Source organism: Sinocyclocheilus rhinocerous, unplaced genomic scaffold, assembly GCF_001515625.1.
Source record: "Sinocyclocheilus rhinocerous isolate Xijiao unplaced genomic scaffold, SAMN03320098_v1.1 scaffold432, whole genome shotgun sequence".
NCBI lineage: Eukaryota > Metazoa > Chordata > Actinopteri > Cypriniformes > Cyprinidae > Sinocyclocheilus > Sinocyclocheilus rhinocerous.
In genome coordinates this window covers 1,905,690-1,920,693 of record NW_015627225.1, presented here as the reverse complement: position 1 = coordinate 1,920,693, position 15,004 = coordinate 1,905,690, and the positions used below count along the sequence as shown (strand labels likewise).

At 37.7% G+C, this 15,004-nt stretch overlaps 1 protein-coding gene across 1 annotated transcript; it reads left to right on the top strand.

Annotated features, from left to right (window-relative positions):
* Positions 1-1,635: 1,635 nt before the first annotated feature.
* Positions 1,636-13,011, top strand: LOC107721611 (YTH domain-containing family protein 2-like). Its single transcript, XM_016529719.1, has 6 exons — positions 1,636-1,836; positions 2,000-2,024; positions 3,730-3,809; positions 5,273-6,895; positions 11,382-11,444; positions 12,349-13,011. The coding sequence occupies exons 1-6, from the start codon at positions 1,810-1,812 to the stop codon at positions 12,370-12,372; spliced, it is 1,842 nt and encodes a 613-aa protein (XP_016385205.1). The 5' UTR covers positions 1,636-1,809; the 3' UTR covers positions 12,373-13,011.
* Positions 13,012-15,004: the final 1,993 nt, after the last annotated feature.

The window sequence follows — 15,004 nt, the reverse complement described above, 5'->3', positions numbered from 1 at the left end:
TTTTTTTTTCTTTTGTTTTTACTCGCGATCTTTACAGCACGCATTACATTACGTATTTCATGGCACACTCGTTTTATGCGGTTTTGGCGCCACCTATTGTTGTGGGTGTATTATTGACATGTCAAAGTCTAGACCCTGAATATAAGACGACCACGTTTTTTCAGATGTATTTCCAAGAAAAAAACATCGTCTTATATTCGGGTCAATACGGTATTTAGCATGATTTCAGAATAAGGTCTCATAAGTTACTGTTATTTAATGCAATTACCACAAGTTACTGTTAACTATGCAATTAATGTAACAACAAGCAGTACATTAGGTATTTAGGCTATTGCTCTTGTTAATGTTAATAAAACACAACTGTTCATTTTTTTTTAGTTCATGTTAGCTCAAGTCTATTAAATAATATTAACAGATACAACGTTTGATTTTAATAATGTATTAGCAAATGGTGATTAATTAGATTAATAAAAGTATTTTTGTTGTTAGGCCAGGTTAACTTATAGGCCTAGTTAACGAATGTTATTCGATTTTGTTACATTTGCTAATTATTTTCTAATTTTACTTCGCATTTTTATTTTTCATTTTTATTTTCACACTGTAAAGGCAACTGTTCATTATTTGCTAGATCATATGTGCTACTAGCCATCTGCATAATAACACTTCTCGCACTCAAACATGACACACTATCTCACAAAATGAGAATTAGCTTATAACTTACATGTGAACACTTACAAATAATGCCTTTTTTCTGTTTACAAATGTAATGAAGTACGTCGCTCTTGAAAAGAACAAATGAAGTAGTAGCATGTACTGTAGCAAGCCGCCTACTTTTGGTTCACGTCTGCCATGACTTGGCTTCGTATCAGTCTATGCTTCGTATTGGCCAATGGATTGACTCATATCAATTAGCTGCATAATAATGCGGACATCTAGTGGCGTACAAGTGACAGTGCAGATATTATTTCTACTCGGGTTTTAATGGTTCATAAAACACAGCACACAAATACAATTTAAACTCGTTATATCAACACAAAATTATTTATCTTTTTTCTTTATTCTCTTCAACAGCCCAAAACATATCATTCCTTAGAAGGAACTTTGGTTTGTTCCTAACAGAATGGAAAGTTAGCGCAGTGAGAGATGCTTACACGAGAGTGTCAACTGATATTTTACATTGATATAGACATTTTTTTAAATGTTGATGATAACATATCAAGCTCTGCAATGTCAGCCTGATTTTTTTTAAACTAATAAACAAGCTAATACAACATAATTCATAAAATCTACCCAACACATCCAGATGAATGGAAAGGAATTAGAAAATTAAAAATTGTATATATTTTTAAATTATGTATTTTAAATATTATATATAACTATATATAATCTATATATGATATGTCTATAGAAGGAATAACTTATTTTACGCATAGCACCGCTGTCATGTGTTTTATAAATATTAGATATTAATGTTCGGGATATAAAAATGTATTGTATAAAAGGAATAACTCTTTTTCATGCGTAGCAGCACAAATGTGTAAATGTGTAAATGTAAATCCGCAGATCACACATACACAGCCTCCTCCCAGCCGTGGAGTGGCGCTGTACCGCCGTGGATAAACGTGCGGCGGCCGCTCGGCCATGTTGAAGTGTGGAGGAACTGCAGCCCGCCATTGTGTGTCTGATCTGCAGCTGTAGCGAGAGAGAGAGCGAGACGGGCGCAAAGACTTTAAAAACACACACATTTCCCGTTGACTTTAACCCGCAAACAAACGCGCAGTCTAACACACAGGCTCCGGGGAGAGAGAAATGTCAGCCAGCAGCCTTCTGGAGCAGGTAAACAGAGGCACTTTGTGAACATTGAGCAGAAGTGACGTCGAGGCGGGTTTTTTCTCTCTCGCAGCGCGAGTTCAGGCCTGAGCTTCATATAAACCTTCGTTTATTCTCCTTCTTTCCTCTCCAAACTCACTCCTTCATGAATCACCTGGACCCAATCCAGAGACCGAAAGGCCAAGCAAACAAAGGTAGGTGCTGTGCCGCCATGCCGTTTTTGTGCTGTAATAAGAGTCGTTCTGGTGCTGCTGTTAGCAGGCCGAGTTTTCATACCGATTCCGCTAATAATTCATCCACTTAAACCTGCTTAAAACAATCCCACGTGGAATTAAAAGAGAAATGGGTCTTAAGGTAGAGAATATGGTTGGTTTTAGTTTCTCACATGTGTAAGGGGAGCTTGTGTTTGGAGCCCACGCTAGTTAGCCGCCTAGCACAGTAACTGTTAGTGAGGCCGAACACAGCGAAACGCGTGACACACCTGGACACCACCTACACTCTGCGCGAATGTTGTTTTTAGGTGTTTTCTTCAAATTTAGTGCTGTAGATGTCTCACGTGTACTTAGAATCATAATTTCTATCCGTGGTCAAGAGGCAGAGGTTTAAGCATGCTACCAAGAGGAACCTGTTGAGGGGATTTTCAGCACCACACTCAGTGTGTCAACCTTTCACAATCCAGTTGCGTGTTGAATCACTGCGTATGACCACGTGGATATGATGTGAGAGCTTTTAGTTTTTTATTTTAGTCCGTTTTCAATTTAGAAGTGCGTTACTGCCGTTGTTTTGCATAGATTATTAAAGAAAGATACTATAGGAGACGCGCAGGGATAGAAAAGATGGGGAAATAATAAAAACAGTACAGGCAAGTATGATATATAGTATATATTGTGTAAGTTAAGTGTACTAGACTTTAAGACATTAATGACATTTAAGACTTCGTTGTTGTGCTGACAGTGAATTAACTATTATGGAGATCAGATCACTGGCTGATTTCTGATGTTCAAATAAATTAGGCTGTGATAACGGAACATCTGACACTTCAGTAAAATGAGTGTTTGAGTCTTTCTGATGTTTGTATTTAATGAGGATTTGTCTTTGTTTTGTATCTCTGACTGAAAATAGATTTGTCAGATTGCACTTTCTGTTTAAGATGAGATACTTTGTGTTTGAGTCAAGCTATTTCTTTTAAACTAAAGTTTGATGACAGTCTGTGTTTCATCCACATGTTGATTTCAGCACCAGGTGCATTGATCTGATGGTGTGTTCCAGTCATGTTGAAAAGATCATATTTACAAGTTGAAAGCACGTGAATGCCAGCAAAATCATAATTCTGAGTGGGGAAACAAGGGGTTTTCTGTGAACCTCAAATTTCAGCAAGTGTCAGTAAGGAGTTGTGGTAGACAGTGGGTACAGTGTCTGTAACTGATAGTAAATTTGTTAATGTAAATTCTTTATTTGCAATAAAATTTGCTAAGTTGCATGTGCAATATGTGATTAGTATTGTACAATTAAGATATAAGAATATAGTGTATAGCACCTTTCAAAATGGTGAAAAAAAAAATCATAAAATGCAAATACACACCTGATGCACATTCTTCATTTATCATTTTGTAGAAACAGTTTAAAACTTGCTTTTATTTTGGAAAAAAAATTACATCCATCTTGCTCCAACCAAAGGGATTTGACGTTTCTAATTAGGACTTCCCAACATCCTGGAGGACAATGAACGCACCATGACTTTTAGTATTGTGCCTTGGAAAGCACCCATAACTTGAAAAATTTCCAGATAAAACATTCAGCTTTGGCCTGATATCACAGTTATTACATCCTTTTCATTAGACGGCTGTAAAAAGAAACATTGAGTATGTTCTCTAACTTTCTGTATCTTTTGCTTTCCAGTGCAAAACGGAGCTGTTACCCAAAAGGATACTTTGAACGATGATGAGTTCGAGCCTTACCTGAACGCTCAGCCTAGACAGGTAGGTCTTGTTTCAGAGCTGAACAAAAGAAGGAACCCATAGAGACAAAGAGCAGGGCAATTGTTTTTGTTGCCTATTCTCTTGAGGATTCATTATGGCCCGTAATTGCATCCTGGTCTCTAGACTTTTTCTTATTAGGGTGTCACTATGGCACTCTACGCTGCAGCCAAATACTGTATGAGAGTTGTTTAAAGAGGTGTGTGGACCTAGTTAAGTCATCCATCATACATATTGACATATGACACCGGCAGATATTTAGTTGCTGTCTAAATTGTATTGCATGTTGATGAGTCATAGGAAATTGTGCAAAATGCAGCGCAGCTGTTCACCAGGAAGTGATGAAAGGTGATTAAGGAATGAAATAATTAGCAATAATTAGGTTTGCGCTGCTGCAAATGAAATTAATCAAATTAAAAATTCTCCAATTTACTAATTGCACTAATATATGCCGAAATAACGGGTGTTCTGGCAAAGGATGTCTTGTAAGGAAAATGGGACACTGATGAATAAAGGGTCTAGTATTCACCCTGTCAAAGGAATGCTGGGATCTTTTGTGGGTAATCTGTGCCACTGTTGCCCTCACAAAGCTGATTGCTGGTGTTGAAAATATGAGCAGGCTGTGTGCCTGGATGACCAGTCCCAAATGATCTTCTCAAAGCTCTCTTCCCAATACTCAGCATGTCAGAGGAGGTCTTTTAGTACAAAGTTTCAGTGCACTTGAGGTTATGGTGAGCAGGGCTGAACAATAAAGTTCTTACTGGCCTGAGGTCTCTGTGAGAGTTTAAAGATTTAAGAGGGATGTTTTTTTGTTTTTTTTTTTAATCAAAAATACAGTGAAAACAGTTAATATTTTATTGCAATTTAAAATAAGTAAAATTATTTTTATGTACTTTAAATTGTAATTTAATACTTTGAAGGCAGTGCTGAATTTTCAGGAGCCATTACTCTAAGCTTCATTGTCATATGGTCCTTCAGAAATCTTTGTAATGTGCTGATTTATTGCGCATGAGACATTTCTTATCAATGCTGAAAACTGTATTTTTCTGGATTTTTTAAAATTACATTTTAAGTTCAAAAGAACAGCATTTATTCAATATATAAATTTGTGACATGATTTGGCATTTACACTGTATTGGCCAGTGAAATTTTGGCAATGCAGGTAGTAATCTGAACTTCAAGCAGAAGAAAACCATACTTGGTTGTTGTTAACCTCACTTTATTTTATTCAGCTTCATTTTCTTTCGAACCAGCCGTAATGACAAGGGAGAGTAGAGAATATTTAATGACAATACAGATAATTGAAATGGTGCTGCTTTTACCCTAATGTTGCACTTAAACTTGTGAATATTTTACCCCCCACATGTATTTACTTTTACTTGTTTTACTCGTTTACTTGCTTTTATCAGCCTGTGCAACTGACTGTGCTCAATAGGAAGACTTATATGTTGTTCTTGTTTTTGCAGAGCAATGCCTATACGGCCATGTCCGACTCCTACATGCCCAGTTACTACAGCCCCTCGATAGGCTTTACCTATTCGCTGAACGAAGCGGCATGGTCTACAGGCGGTGATCCCCCGATGCCTTACCTGGCCTCTTATGGACAGCTTAGCAATGGGGAGCACCACTTTCTCCCAGATGCCATGTTCGGCCAGTCCGGGGCACTGGGGAGCAACCCTTTCCTGGGACAGCACGGCTTCAACTTCTTCCCCAGTGGGATTGACTTCCCTGCCTGGGGGAACAGCAGCTCTCAGGGACAGTCCACACAGAGCTCAGGTTACAGCAGCAGTTACGCCTATGCTCCTAGCACGCTAGGAGGTGCTATGATTGACGGACCGTCTCCCTTTGCAGCCAACGAGCCGCTCAACAAGGCCGTGGGCATGAATAGCTTGGATCAGGGCATGGCGGGGCTTAAGATTGGGGCTGGGGACATGGCACCCAAAGTTGTTGGTTCTGGACTTCCTGGAGGGCCATTGAGTCAGGTGTCTGCAGCTCCCACCATGGCTTCCGCCTCCATGGCTCCTGCGAAAACTGCGTCTTGGGCGGACATTGCCAGCAAGCCGGCCAAGCCGCAGCCTAAGCTGAAAACCAAGGGGGGACTTGGCGGGACGAGTCTGCCGCCACCTCCCATCAAACATAACATGGATATTGGGACTTGGGACAACAAGGGGACTATGCCTAAACCAGCAGCCCCACAGCAGACTTCCCTGCCCACTAATGGACAGCCGCCCAATCAGTCGTCTCCTCAACCAGGTGCTACTGCCGGCGGGGTGCCGCAGCTGCCCCTCAGCAACGGACAGCTAGTGCCACCCACCGGTCAACTCGGCCAGCACCCTCTTTCTCCAGGTGGCCAGCCTGGTGCTGTCCCACCTCCACTCTCCCAGGGCCCTCCTGCTACCCAACCCTCCCAGCCGACCCGCTGGGTGCCCCCGCGTAACCGTGCCAATGGCTTTGGGGACGCAGTGGGCGGACCTGGCCAATCCCCTCCCAATTCAGGAATGGGTGGTGTTGTTGTGCCATCAGAGCCCCACCCAGTTCTGGAGAAACTGCGCATGGTGAACAACTACAATCCCAAGGACTTCGACTGGAACCCTAAGCATGGTCGCGTCTTCATCATCAAGAGCTACTCTGAGGACGACATCCATCGCTCCATTAAGTACAATATCTGGTGCAGCACAGAACATGGCAATAAGCGTCTGGACGCTGCTTACCGTTCGCTGGCCAACAAAGGGCCGCTCTACCTGCTCTTCAGCGTGAATGGTAGTGGGCACTTCTGCGGCGTGGCCGAGATGCGTTCACCCGTGGACTACAACACTTGTGCGGGTGTGTGGTCGCAGGACAAGTGGAAGGGCCGCTTCGATGTGCGCTGGATCTTTGTGAAGGACGTTCCCAACAGCCAACTGAGGCACATTCGTCTGGAAAACAACGAGAATAAGCCGGTGACCAACTCCCGAGACACACAGGAGGTTCCGCTGGATAAGGCGCGTCAGGTTTTGAAGATCATCGCAAGTTACAAGCACACCACCTCCATTTTTGACGACTTTTCACACTACGAGAAACGCCAGGAAGAGGAGGAGAGTGTAAAAAAGGTAATCTGCCATGACGTAGCTCCATCAGGAATATAAAGCTGATTTTTTTTTTTTCTTTTTTTTCCCCAGTTCTTCAGAGTTCCTTTGCTGATGTCAGTTTTGAAATGTTAGGACCACTGTTGTTCAATATTTTGTCTTTTTGATATTATGAATTTATTTATGCTCTTGGAATAGTTTACTTTGAGTTAGGGCTGGACAATAATTCAATATCAATATGTATCGCGATATAATTGTTTTCAATAAACACATTTCCGATATTTCGATATACATTACCAGTTTCCCATACATTGATTTATTTGTGCCGTTTGACTTCGTTGAATAAACATGAGCACTGCACGTTTCAAATTCATAACACAGCGCGGGTGTTTTATATGAATGTATCTCTGAAGGGAATTGACTGTCTTCAGAAAAGTTTCGATGGCATTTTCATTTGATCTGATAAAAGTAGCATTCATGAGCGGAGCTGCTTTGATTACAGCCATTACTGGAGAAACCGCTAGTTTTATCACTCTAAAAGCGCCTCCTGCTGGCAGAGAATGAGTTTTCATTTTAAATAAGCCCATCTCCAGCAACATTTCCAGTTTTTGTTATTGTTCAATTTTTTGGTTTTCTGCAGCGACTCGGAGCACTTTTCATACCCTTTTTTTTCTGGCTGAAGCACATTTGTTTCAATCTATAAGAATAATCAGCCTACACTACCAGTCAAAAGTTTTTGAACAGTAAGATTTTTAATGTTGGGTTTTTTTTTTTTTTTTAAGAATTCTCTTCTGCTCACCAAGGCTGCATTTATTTGATCCAAAGTACAGCAAAAACAGTAAAATGTTGAAATATTTTTACTATTTAAAATTGCTTTCTATTTGAATAGATTTTAAAATGTAATTTATTCCTGTGATCATACATAGGTAAATTTTCAGCATCATTACTCCAGTCTTCAGTGTCACATGATCTTCAGAAATCATTCTAATATGCTGATTTGCTGATTATCAATATTTAAAACAGTTGAGTACATTTTTTTTTCAGGATTCTTTGATGAATAGAAAGATCCAAAGATCAGCATTTATCTGAAATAAAAAGCTTTTGTAACATTATACACTATTCCATTCAGTATAATTTTTATTATTTTTTTTGGGAAAGAAATTATAGAAATTATACTTTTATTTAGCAAGGATGCTTAAAATTGATCAAAAGTGATGATAAAGGCATTTATAATGTTACAAAAGATTTCTATTTCAGATAAATAGTGTTCATAACGATATCGGAATTATATCGTATCGACTGAAATTAAGAAATATATCGTGATATCAATTTTGGCCATATCGTCCAGCCCTACTTTGAGTTTATCCAATTCAAAAGCATAGTAAAATTTTCTGTCACATACCCATTTACATAAGGATATGATGAAAAAAACAAAATGTTGTTTGGAAAATGCAACCTTAAATGTTGCATATTGTTGCTACAGGTAATGGAAATGCAGATTTTGTGGTAGTATACATAAGTTGTTCTCCCATCATTTGCGGAGTCCCCTTAAAAGGGTAGTTCACATGACAATTAAATTTTCATCATTTACTCACTGTCATGTCGTTCCAAACCTATGTGAATTTCTGTTGAACAAAAGTTTGTTCTTTTTTGTTATTGTTGTTATTATTATTGTATGGGCAAAAATAAGTGAAACAATTCTTTAAAAAAATATTTGGAAAGAATTTCTGTGGAAGGAAGTCACAGGTTTTAAATGACATGAGTAAATTATAATTTTTTTATTTTTATTTTTTGTTGTTGCGTGAACTATCCATTTTACCTCTTGCTGTGGCGTTACTGGACTTTAAAAATGTAATTAGAATTAAAATCTCATTTTTCTCTCTCAGCTAAGTTGTTTATTTATTAGTAAGATAACATCTACAAATTTGAGTTACTGTTTATCACTGCAAGAGAACATCTGTGTTTGTTTTAAGGTATTTTTCCTTTTTTTTTTTTGCCACATCAATTCTCAAGTTATTTGAGCAGCATTTTGATGTTGCATGTCCATATTTCAGATTTGACCAAACAAATGCATACAAGTTTGTTTTTTTTCCCCCACAAGCCAAATAGTATGAAAAGATTTTAAATGATACATAAAAGGAGCATGCTTAAGTAATATATGGGTGTGATCACCTTTATTCTGTTTTTTTTTATTTTATTTTTATATAATTTAGTGTTTTTATGCTGTCTGTCTCTTTGCTGTGTCTTTATAGTTTATTATAGTGTGTGTATATTTGGCTCGGGGTCACATGGTGTACAATGCACAATAAGCATATAAAGTGTACTCTAGGGCTGCACAATAAATCGCATGCGATTGTCATGCGCATCTCGCCAGTAAAGCCGGTTCTGTGATTAGTAGTAAATCTCCATCACATGCTTTCAGATGGAGCGGCATTTACTACACAGAGCCGTAGATCACTGACAAGCTACGCAATATCGTGTTCATTATCGCATGCGATTAGTCTGCGAACTGGCTTTACTGACGAGATGTGAATGACAATCGCATGCGATTTTATCGTGCAGCCCTAGTGTACTCGTTTAGTGTGGTGAACGGCATTTACAGAGTTGCCGGACAGCACATAATTATCTGTTGAATCAAATGAAAGCCCAGCCCAGATATCCACCGTTCTGCTTTGTATAGTGTCGACACTAATGGTTTTTCTGCCATGTGATTGTGTGGTGCTGTTGTAGCAGAACAAAGGTATTTTTAGGGAATTCATTTATTTTCCATGGTTATGTGGACTACATGAATTATGGCTGTAAAGCTCCAGAATAGAGAGTTCATATTACAGTTCTTTCTGTATACGTGGGCTGACATCACCAGTTTAGCTCACTGAATGTTTTTAGCAAGACAGTTCTTCTGTTTGAATAAGATGTAATTGCTTTGTGAAGTATTGTTTACTGAAATAATACTTCATAAAAAGAACACCTTGAAGTGAAATTGTTTAATTACATCTTTGTTTACTTTTGTTGTCCTTCCTAACAAATGGTGGCACTGTGGTTTCCCCTCATGTCCCTACATTGAATACAGACTTGTTTAAGGTTGGCTTGGAAAACCAGAATTTTCATTGTTGTTGTTGTTTTTAGTGCGGAACAACTGTCAGAATAAGAGATCACTGTTTCAGAGTTTGCACCCTTCAGTCTCCAGTAAATCTTAGAGTGGATGTAGGGCTGGGCGATATAGCTAAAAAATGTATCAACGTTATAATGTTTCATATCGTTCGGTATCGATAATTGACACTTTTAATAGGCTAACCTTTTTTAAAACGGAGCAATAGAAAAAAAACTTTAAATTTAACCACTGTGTTTTTAAACTAACCCATTTTATTGAGACAAACAACATATTTTTTTGTTTTAACAGTCAAACACAAAATAAAAATTAAACATCTCCTTTCTAATGTTTTATATGCAGATTAATAAGTCTTACGGAAGCTTTTGGCTTGTTTCCCGAGGCCACAGGAGGGCGCAATGAGCAAAGTAATGCAGCGCATTAAATGCAATGAAATAACTTACCTGTCTTCAAAAAAAGTGCATAATGTCTAAATTAACATATCTAAATCAAATATGATTTCGTAAATTGCATAAACAATTATGAACAAAACGGCATTATGTATGCATTGCTTAATACAAACAGCCGAATCGCCCATCACACAGATGGCATTAAAAAAATGATTAGGACACAGTGAAAAGGAATAAACCTCCACAAATTCGCGACGTGTTTTCTAAATGTTTAAACCGTTTTAACTTTGTGTGAGACGCGAGTGCAGCAGTCATAGTTGTCCGTCTAGAAAATGTGCTGAATATGCGTTCTGTGTGAATGGCTTGGTTTCGGTTTTAACCTAATCAAGATCTTCTATGCATTGAGCTGCTATATTTCTCGAATATTTTGAATGAATAACGCAGCAACGGTGCATCTCGTGGGCTAGACTAACAAAGCATTAAAATGCAACAACGTCACTTACATCATCACCGCATCTCATGCACCGCTGATGACGTTCCCTGACGCACACCTAACATTCGACTACAATTTTTGCATTCAGATCCAAATGTTAATTTTCAAATTCGACTATTCATTTTTTATTCACAATCTCCTCATCACCGGCAGGCACAGCACTCATTTCAGCATGTGCTCGTGTGTGCTGTCACTCATAGCACGTGCCTATATTGAGCGCTATATTGAAAATTTTTTCTATCTTTATCGATGGTGTACCGTCGATAAATACCTATACCGTTTTATCGCCCAGGCCTAAGTGGATGTCATTTGTAATTTTGATTTTATTAACATGTTGCACAACTAGTTGTAATATGACTGGAGAAATAGTGGATATAGATGTCTGGATGTTCTGGTTATGCTTGTCTTGGAAAAATGTCATTACTTATTAAAATACAAATATTGTCAGTCTCTGTCATTTGAATAATGGTTGGTATTTCAAGAGCATTTGATTTAAAATGGTATTTCTCTTTTGGGCAGGTGGAGGTTCAGGGGAGTGACCCATACTCCAGTAACTCCAGTCGGAGCCACTACAGAATGCAGGTGATGCATCTTGCAGATTCAATCTTTGTTCATATCAACCTACTCTATCTATCGGCATGCTTGTAAATTAGAGTATCTGTCAGCTTGTAAATAATGGGTTTAATTTCTGTTAGTTTCAGCAGGCCCAGCCATTAGGTATGTTAAAACACCTTAAAGTTGACGAGACTTGTCAGTAGGCACATAATAAAAGATGTTGTTAAATCATTTAACAATGTTATAAATTTTCCTTACAAGGGTGTGGGAGTAATAGATACAGATAGATATAGATTTGAGATTTATTTTTGAATTTAATTTGATTAATAACCTACTGGTCATGTAACGGTAAAGTTTTTTTTTATTCTTCATTGTTTTGAATGTAATTACTACTTTGAAAAACTTTTTAAAAGTTAACAAATTTAAAAGAATCCTGGGAAAATGATTACTGTTTCTTTGTAAAAAATGTTATATTTCTAGTTGAAATGTTTCTTGAGCAGTAAATCTGCATATTTGAATGATTTCTGAAGAATTGTGTAACACTGAAAGCTGGAGTAGTCGCTGCTGAAAATTCAGCTTTGCCATCATAGGAACACATTACATTTTAAAATGTATTATAATAGAAAATTTGATAAATTCTAGTAATATTTCACGATGCAGATTTACTGTATTTGATCAAATAAATGGAGATCAAGTAATTACCTCCAACTTTTGAAGAGTACTTTAAAAAAAGGCATTGACTTCTAAGTAAAACCGTATTAATCATTATTTATTTATTTTAGGGCTGCATCGAATATATATATATATATATTATTTTTCCCAAGAAATGTCTTTTAAAATAGTTTAAAGACCCAGTCTTTACAGAATTTTCTTTCAAAATGTCCTCCCAGCATGCTTTGTTTACAGTTGTTTTATTCATTCTCTTTTCCAGGATCGCCAAGGACGTGTGAAGTAACAAGCACTGCTTTGGGCAAAAGACTGACAGGCCCTATTTCTCTCCCCAATCTTACAACCAGATATTTTCAGAAATTATTTTGGGGAAAGATTTAACCAAGGATTCAAAAAGAGGAAAAAAGAAACTAAATGAAGACTCTTCTTTGATTTCTGTTGACCTAAAAGACTTACTTCGAACTTGTAGTAAAAGAAATGACACGATTATTCATAGGACTACAACTTAATTCTATAGGATTCTAATAGTGAACCCAATACTTCTCACTTTTTTTTTGTTGTTTTTTTTTGTTTTTTGGGTCCCGTTTTTGTTCTGCTGCCTCTTTTTCTCCTAAATTGTTGTTTTTTTTTTTTGTTGTTTTTTTTTTAGAAAAACAACATCTGATTTTACAGTCCAAGCACATGGCTTTGCTTCTCTCTTACTACAATATTGATTTTTTTTTTGTTCTTTTAAATCATTGGGTTCTAGTGCCCCGGATCCTGTATAGGCAGTTTCCCCCCTCATTTCTCTGTTAACCCCCCACCTTCTCTTTATTGGAGCTGAAACCATCCAGTCAGGACGTGAAATGATCGTCACCTTCTCAGTGGATGTTCCATTGTTGGTTAATTGGCCACTAGTCAGTACAAGTCTCATTACCTTCTGAGGGAAAAAAAAAAAAAAAAAGTTTACTAAGTTTCAACCAAGAATATAAAATGGAAAAAAAATGTAATTCAAAAAAATCTAATGAATGTTCAGGAATGTCCTGAGTTTTTTTCTGTTCCTGTTTTGTTTTGTTTTTTATTGTGTTGGTAATAGAGGGTGTTTGGCAGGGGACGATAAACGGAGAAGCCGATTTGTTGAGTTAAGGCTTTTGCTCATTGGATCAGTTTTATAGTGTACAAAAGGGGGCTGTGTTTGAGAGTTGTCAGCTTATTTTCCATTTACTTTTTCTTCTGCAAGTTAAAGAAAAATTGTTGCTATGGGCTGCTCTCCTCCCGTCATTTTTTTTTTCGTTCTCGTCTTTCTCTTCTGTTTCTTAAGTCTGCATTGAGGTGGGCCTTGCACCCTCTCTCTCTCATAATCAGTTCATTAAAAATAAATGTGGTATACTCGGCAGAACATGTATGTTGCATTTTCCGTGAACCCAGTAATTCTCACCTTTTTTTTTTTTTTGGTCCTGTTTTTGTTCTGCTGCCTTTTATTTTTCTCCTAAATTTTGTTTTTTAGAAAAAAAACATCTGTTTTTACAGTCCAAGCACATGGCTTTGCTTCTCTCTTACTACAATATTGATTTTTTTTTTGTTCTTTTAAATCATTGGGTTCTAGTGCCCCGGATCCTGTATAGGCAGTTTCCCCCCTCATTTCTCTGTTAACCCCCCACCTTCTCTTTATTGGAGCTGAAACCATCCAGTCAGGACGTGAAATGATCGTCACCTTCTCAGTGGATGTTCCATTGTTGGTTAATTGGCCACTAGTCAGTACAAGTCTCATTACCTTCTGAGGGAAAAAAAAAAAAAAAAGTTTACTAAGTTTCAACCAAGAATATAAAATGGAAAAAAAATGTAATTCAAAAAAATCTAATGAATGTTCAGGAATGTCCTGAGTTTTTTTCTGTTCCTGTTTTGTTTTGTTTTTTATTGTGTTGGTAATAGAGGGTGTTTGGCAGGGGACGATAAACGGAGAAGCCGATTTGTTGAGTTAAGGCTTTTGCTCATTGGATCAGTTTTATAGTGTACAAAAGGGGGCTGTGTTTGAGAGTTGTCAGCTTATTTTCCATTTACTTTTTCTTCTGCAAGTTAAAGAAAAATTGTTGCTATGGGCTGCTCTCCTCCCGTCATTTTTTTTTTCGTTCTCGTCTTTCTCTTCTGTTTCTTAAGTCTGCATTGAGGTGGGCCTTGCACCCTCTCTTTCTCATAATCAGTTCATTAAAAATAAATGTGGTATACTCGGCAGAACTTGTGTGTTGCATTTTCCCCTTGTTTGACTAAATACTTCGTCATGCACTAACCTGTGTCCCAAACTGCCTGGTCCCCCTCCACCCAGCACCCACACTCCTCTCCTACACTAGCTGCCTGCACACTTCACCCCTTCTTCTACTTTGTTCATGTCGGTGCATTAAAACGACTCCTGCAAAACTGCTGGCATTTAGCAGTGTCAGAATAAAGATGCTGCACAAAGCTTCAAGTGTGTTTGCTTTCTGAAGAAGTGAATTCACTGTATGACCAACAATTTGGTTGGTCTGTTCTTATTGGTACTTTGAGGGTTTGTTTTACCTGTATCCATGGCCGTGTGTTTAATTGTCGCAAACACAATATGCCTTTCTTGTGAGGAAGCCATCTTGAGTGTTAATCCACCTTAATGGTGAATCAGTAGTTGGGTTAAGTACTTATTTCACTCATACTTATTTAAATTAAATCATTAATTACCCCATGAAACTTAATGTTTGAGTCAGGTCAAAGAAAAAAATGCTATGGCCTCTGGAGATGTGACTTCTCACAAGCTGAAATTAGTTTTCTGGATTGACCAGCTTTTCTTACAGTGAGTCACCTTGGTCTTACATGAAACGCTTTCATTATTTAAAACGCTAAAATTATGTTTGAGTGATCGTGTGTGTTTTTTTTAATCTGCGATATTGATTTTCTTGTTTACTTCTCAGAAG

Bases quoted from the DNA above. Each gene is read 5' to 3' on its own strand.
- LOC107721611 (XM_016529719.1), top strand. From the start codon at position 1,810: ATGTCAGCCAGCAGCCTTCTGGAGCAG. The intron at 6,896-11,381 runs GTAATCTGCCAT...TCTTTTGGGCAG, and splicing joins AGGAGGAGAGTGTAAAAAAG to GTGGAGGTTCAGGGGAGTGA. The intron at 11,445-12,348 runs GTGATGCATCTT...TCTCTTTTCCAG, and splicing joins GGAGCCACTACAGAATGCAG to GATCGCCAAGGACGTGTGAA.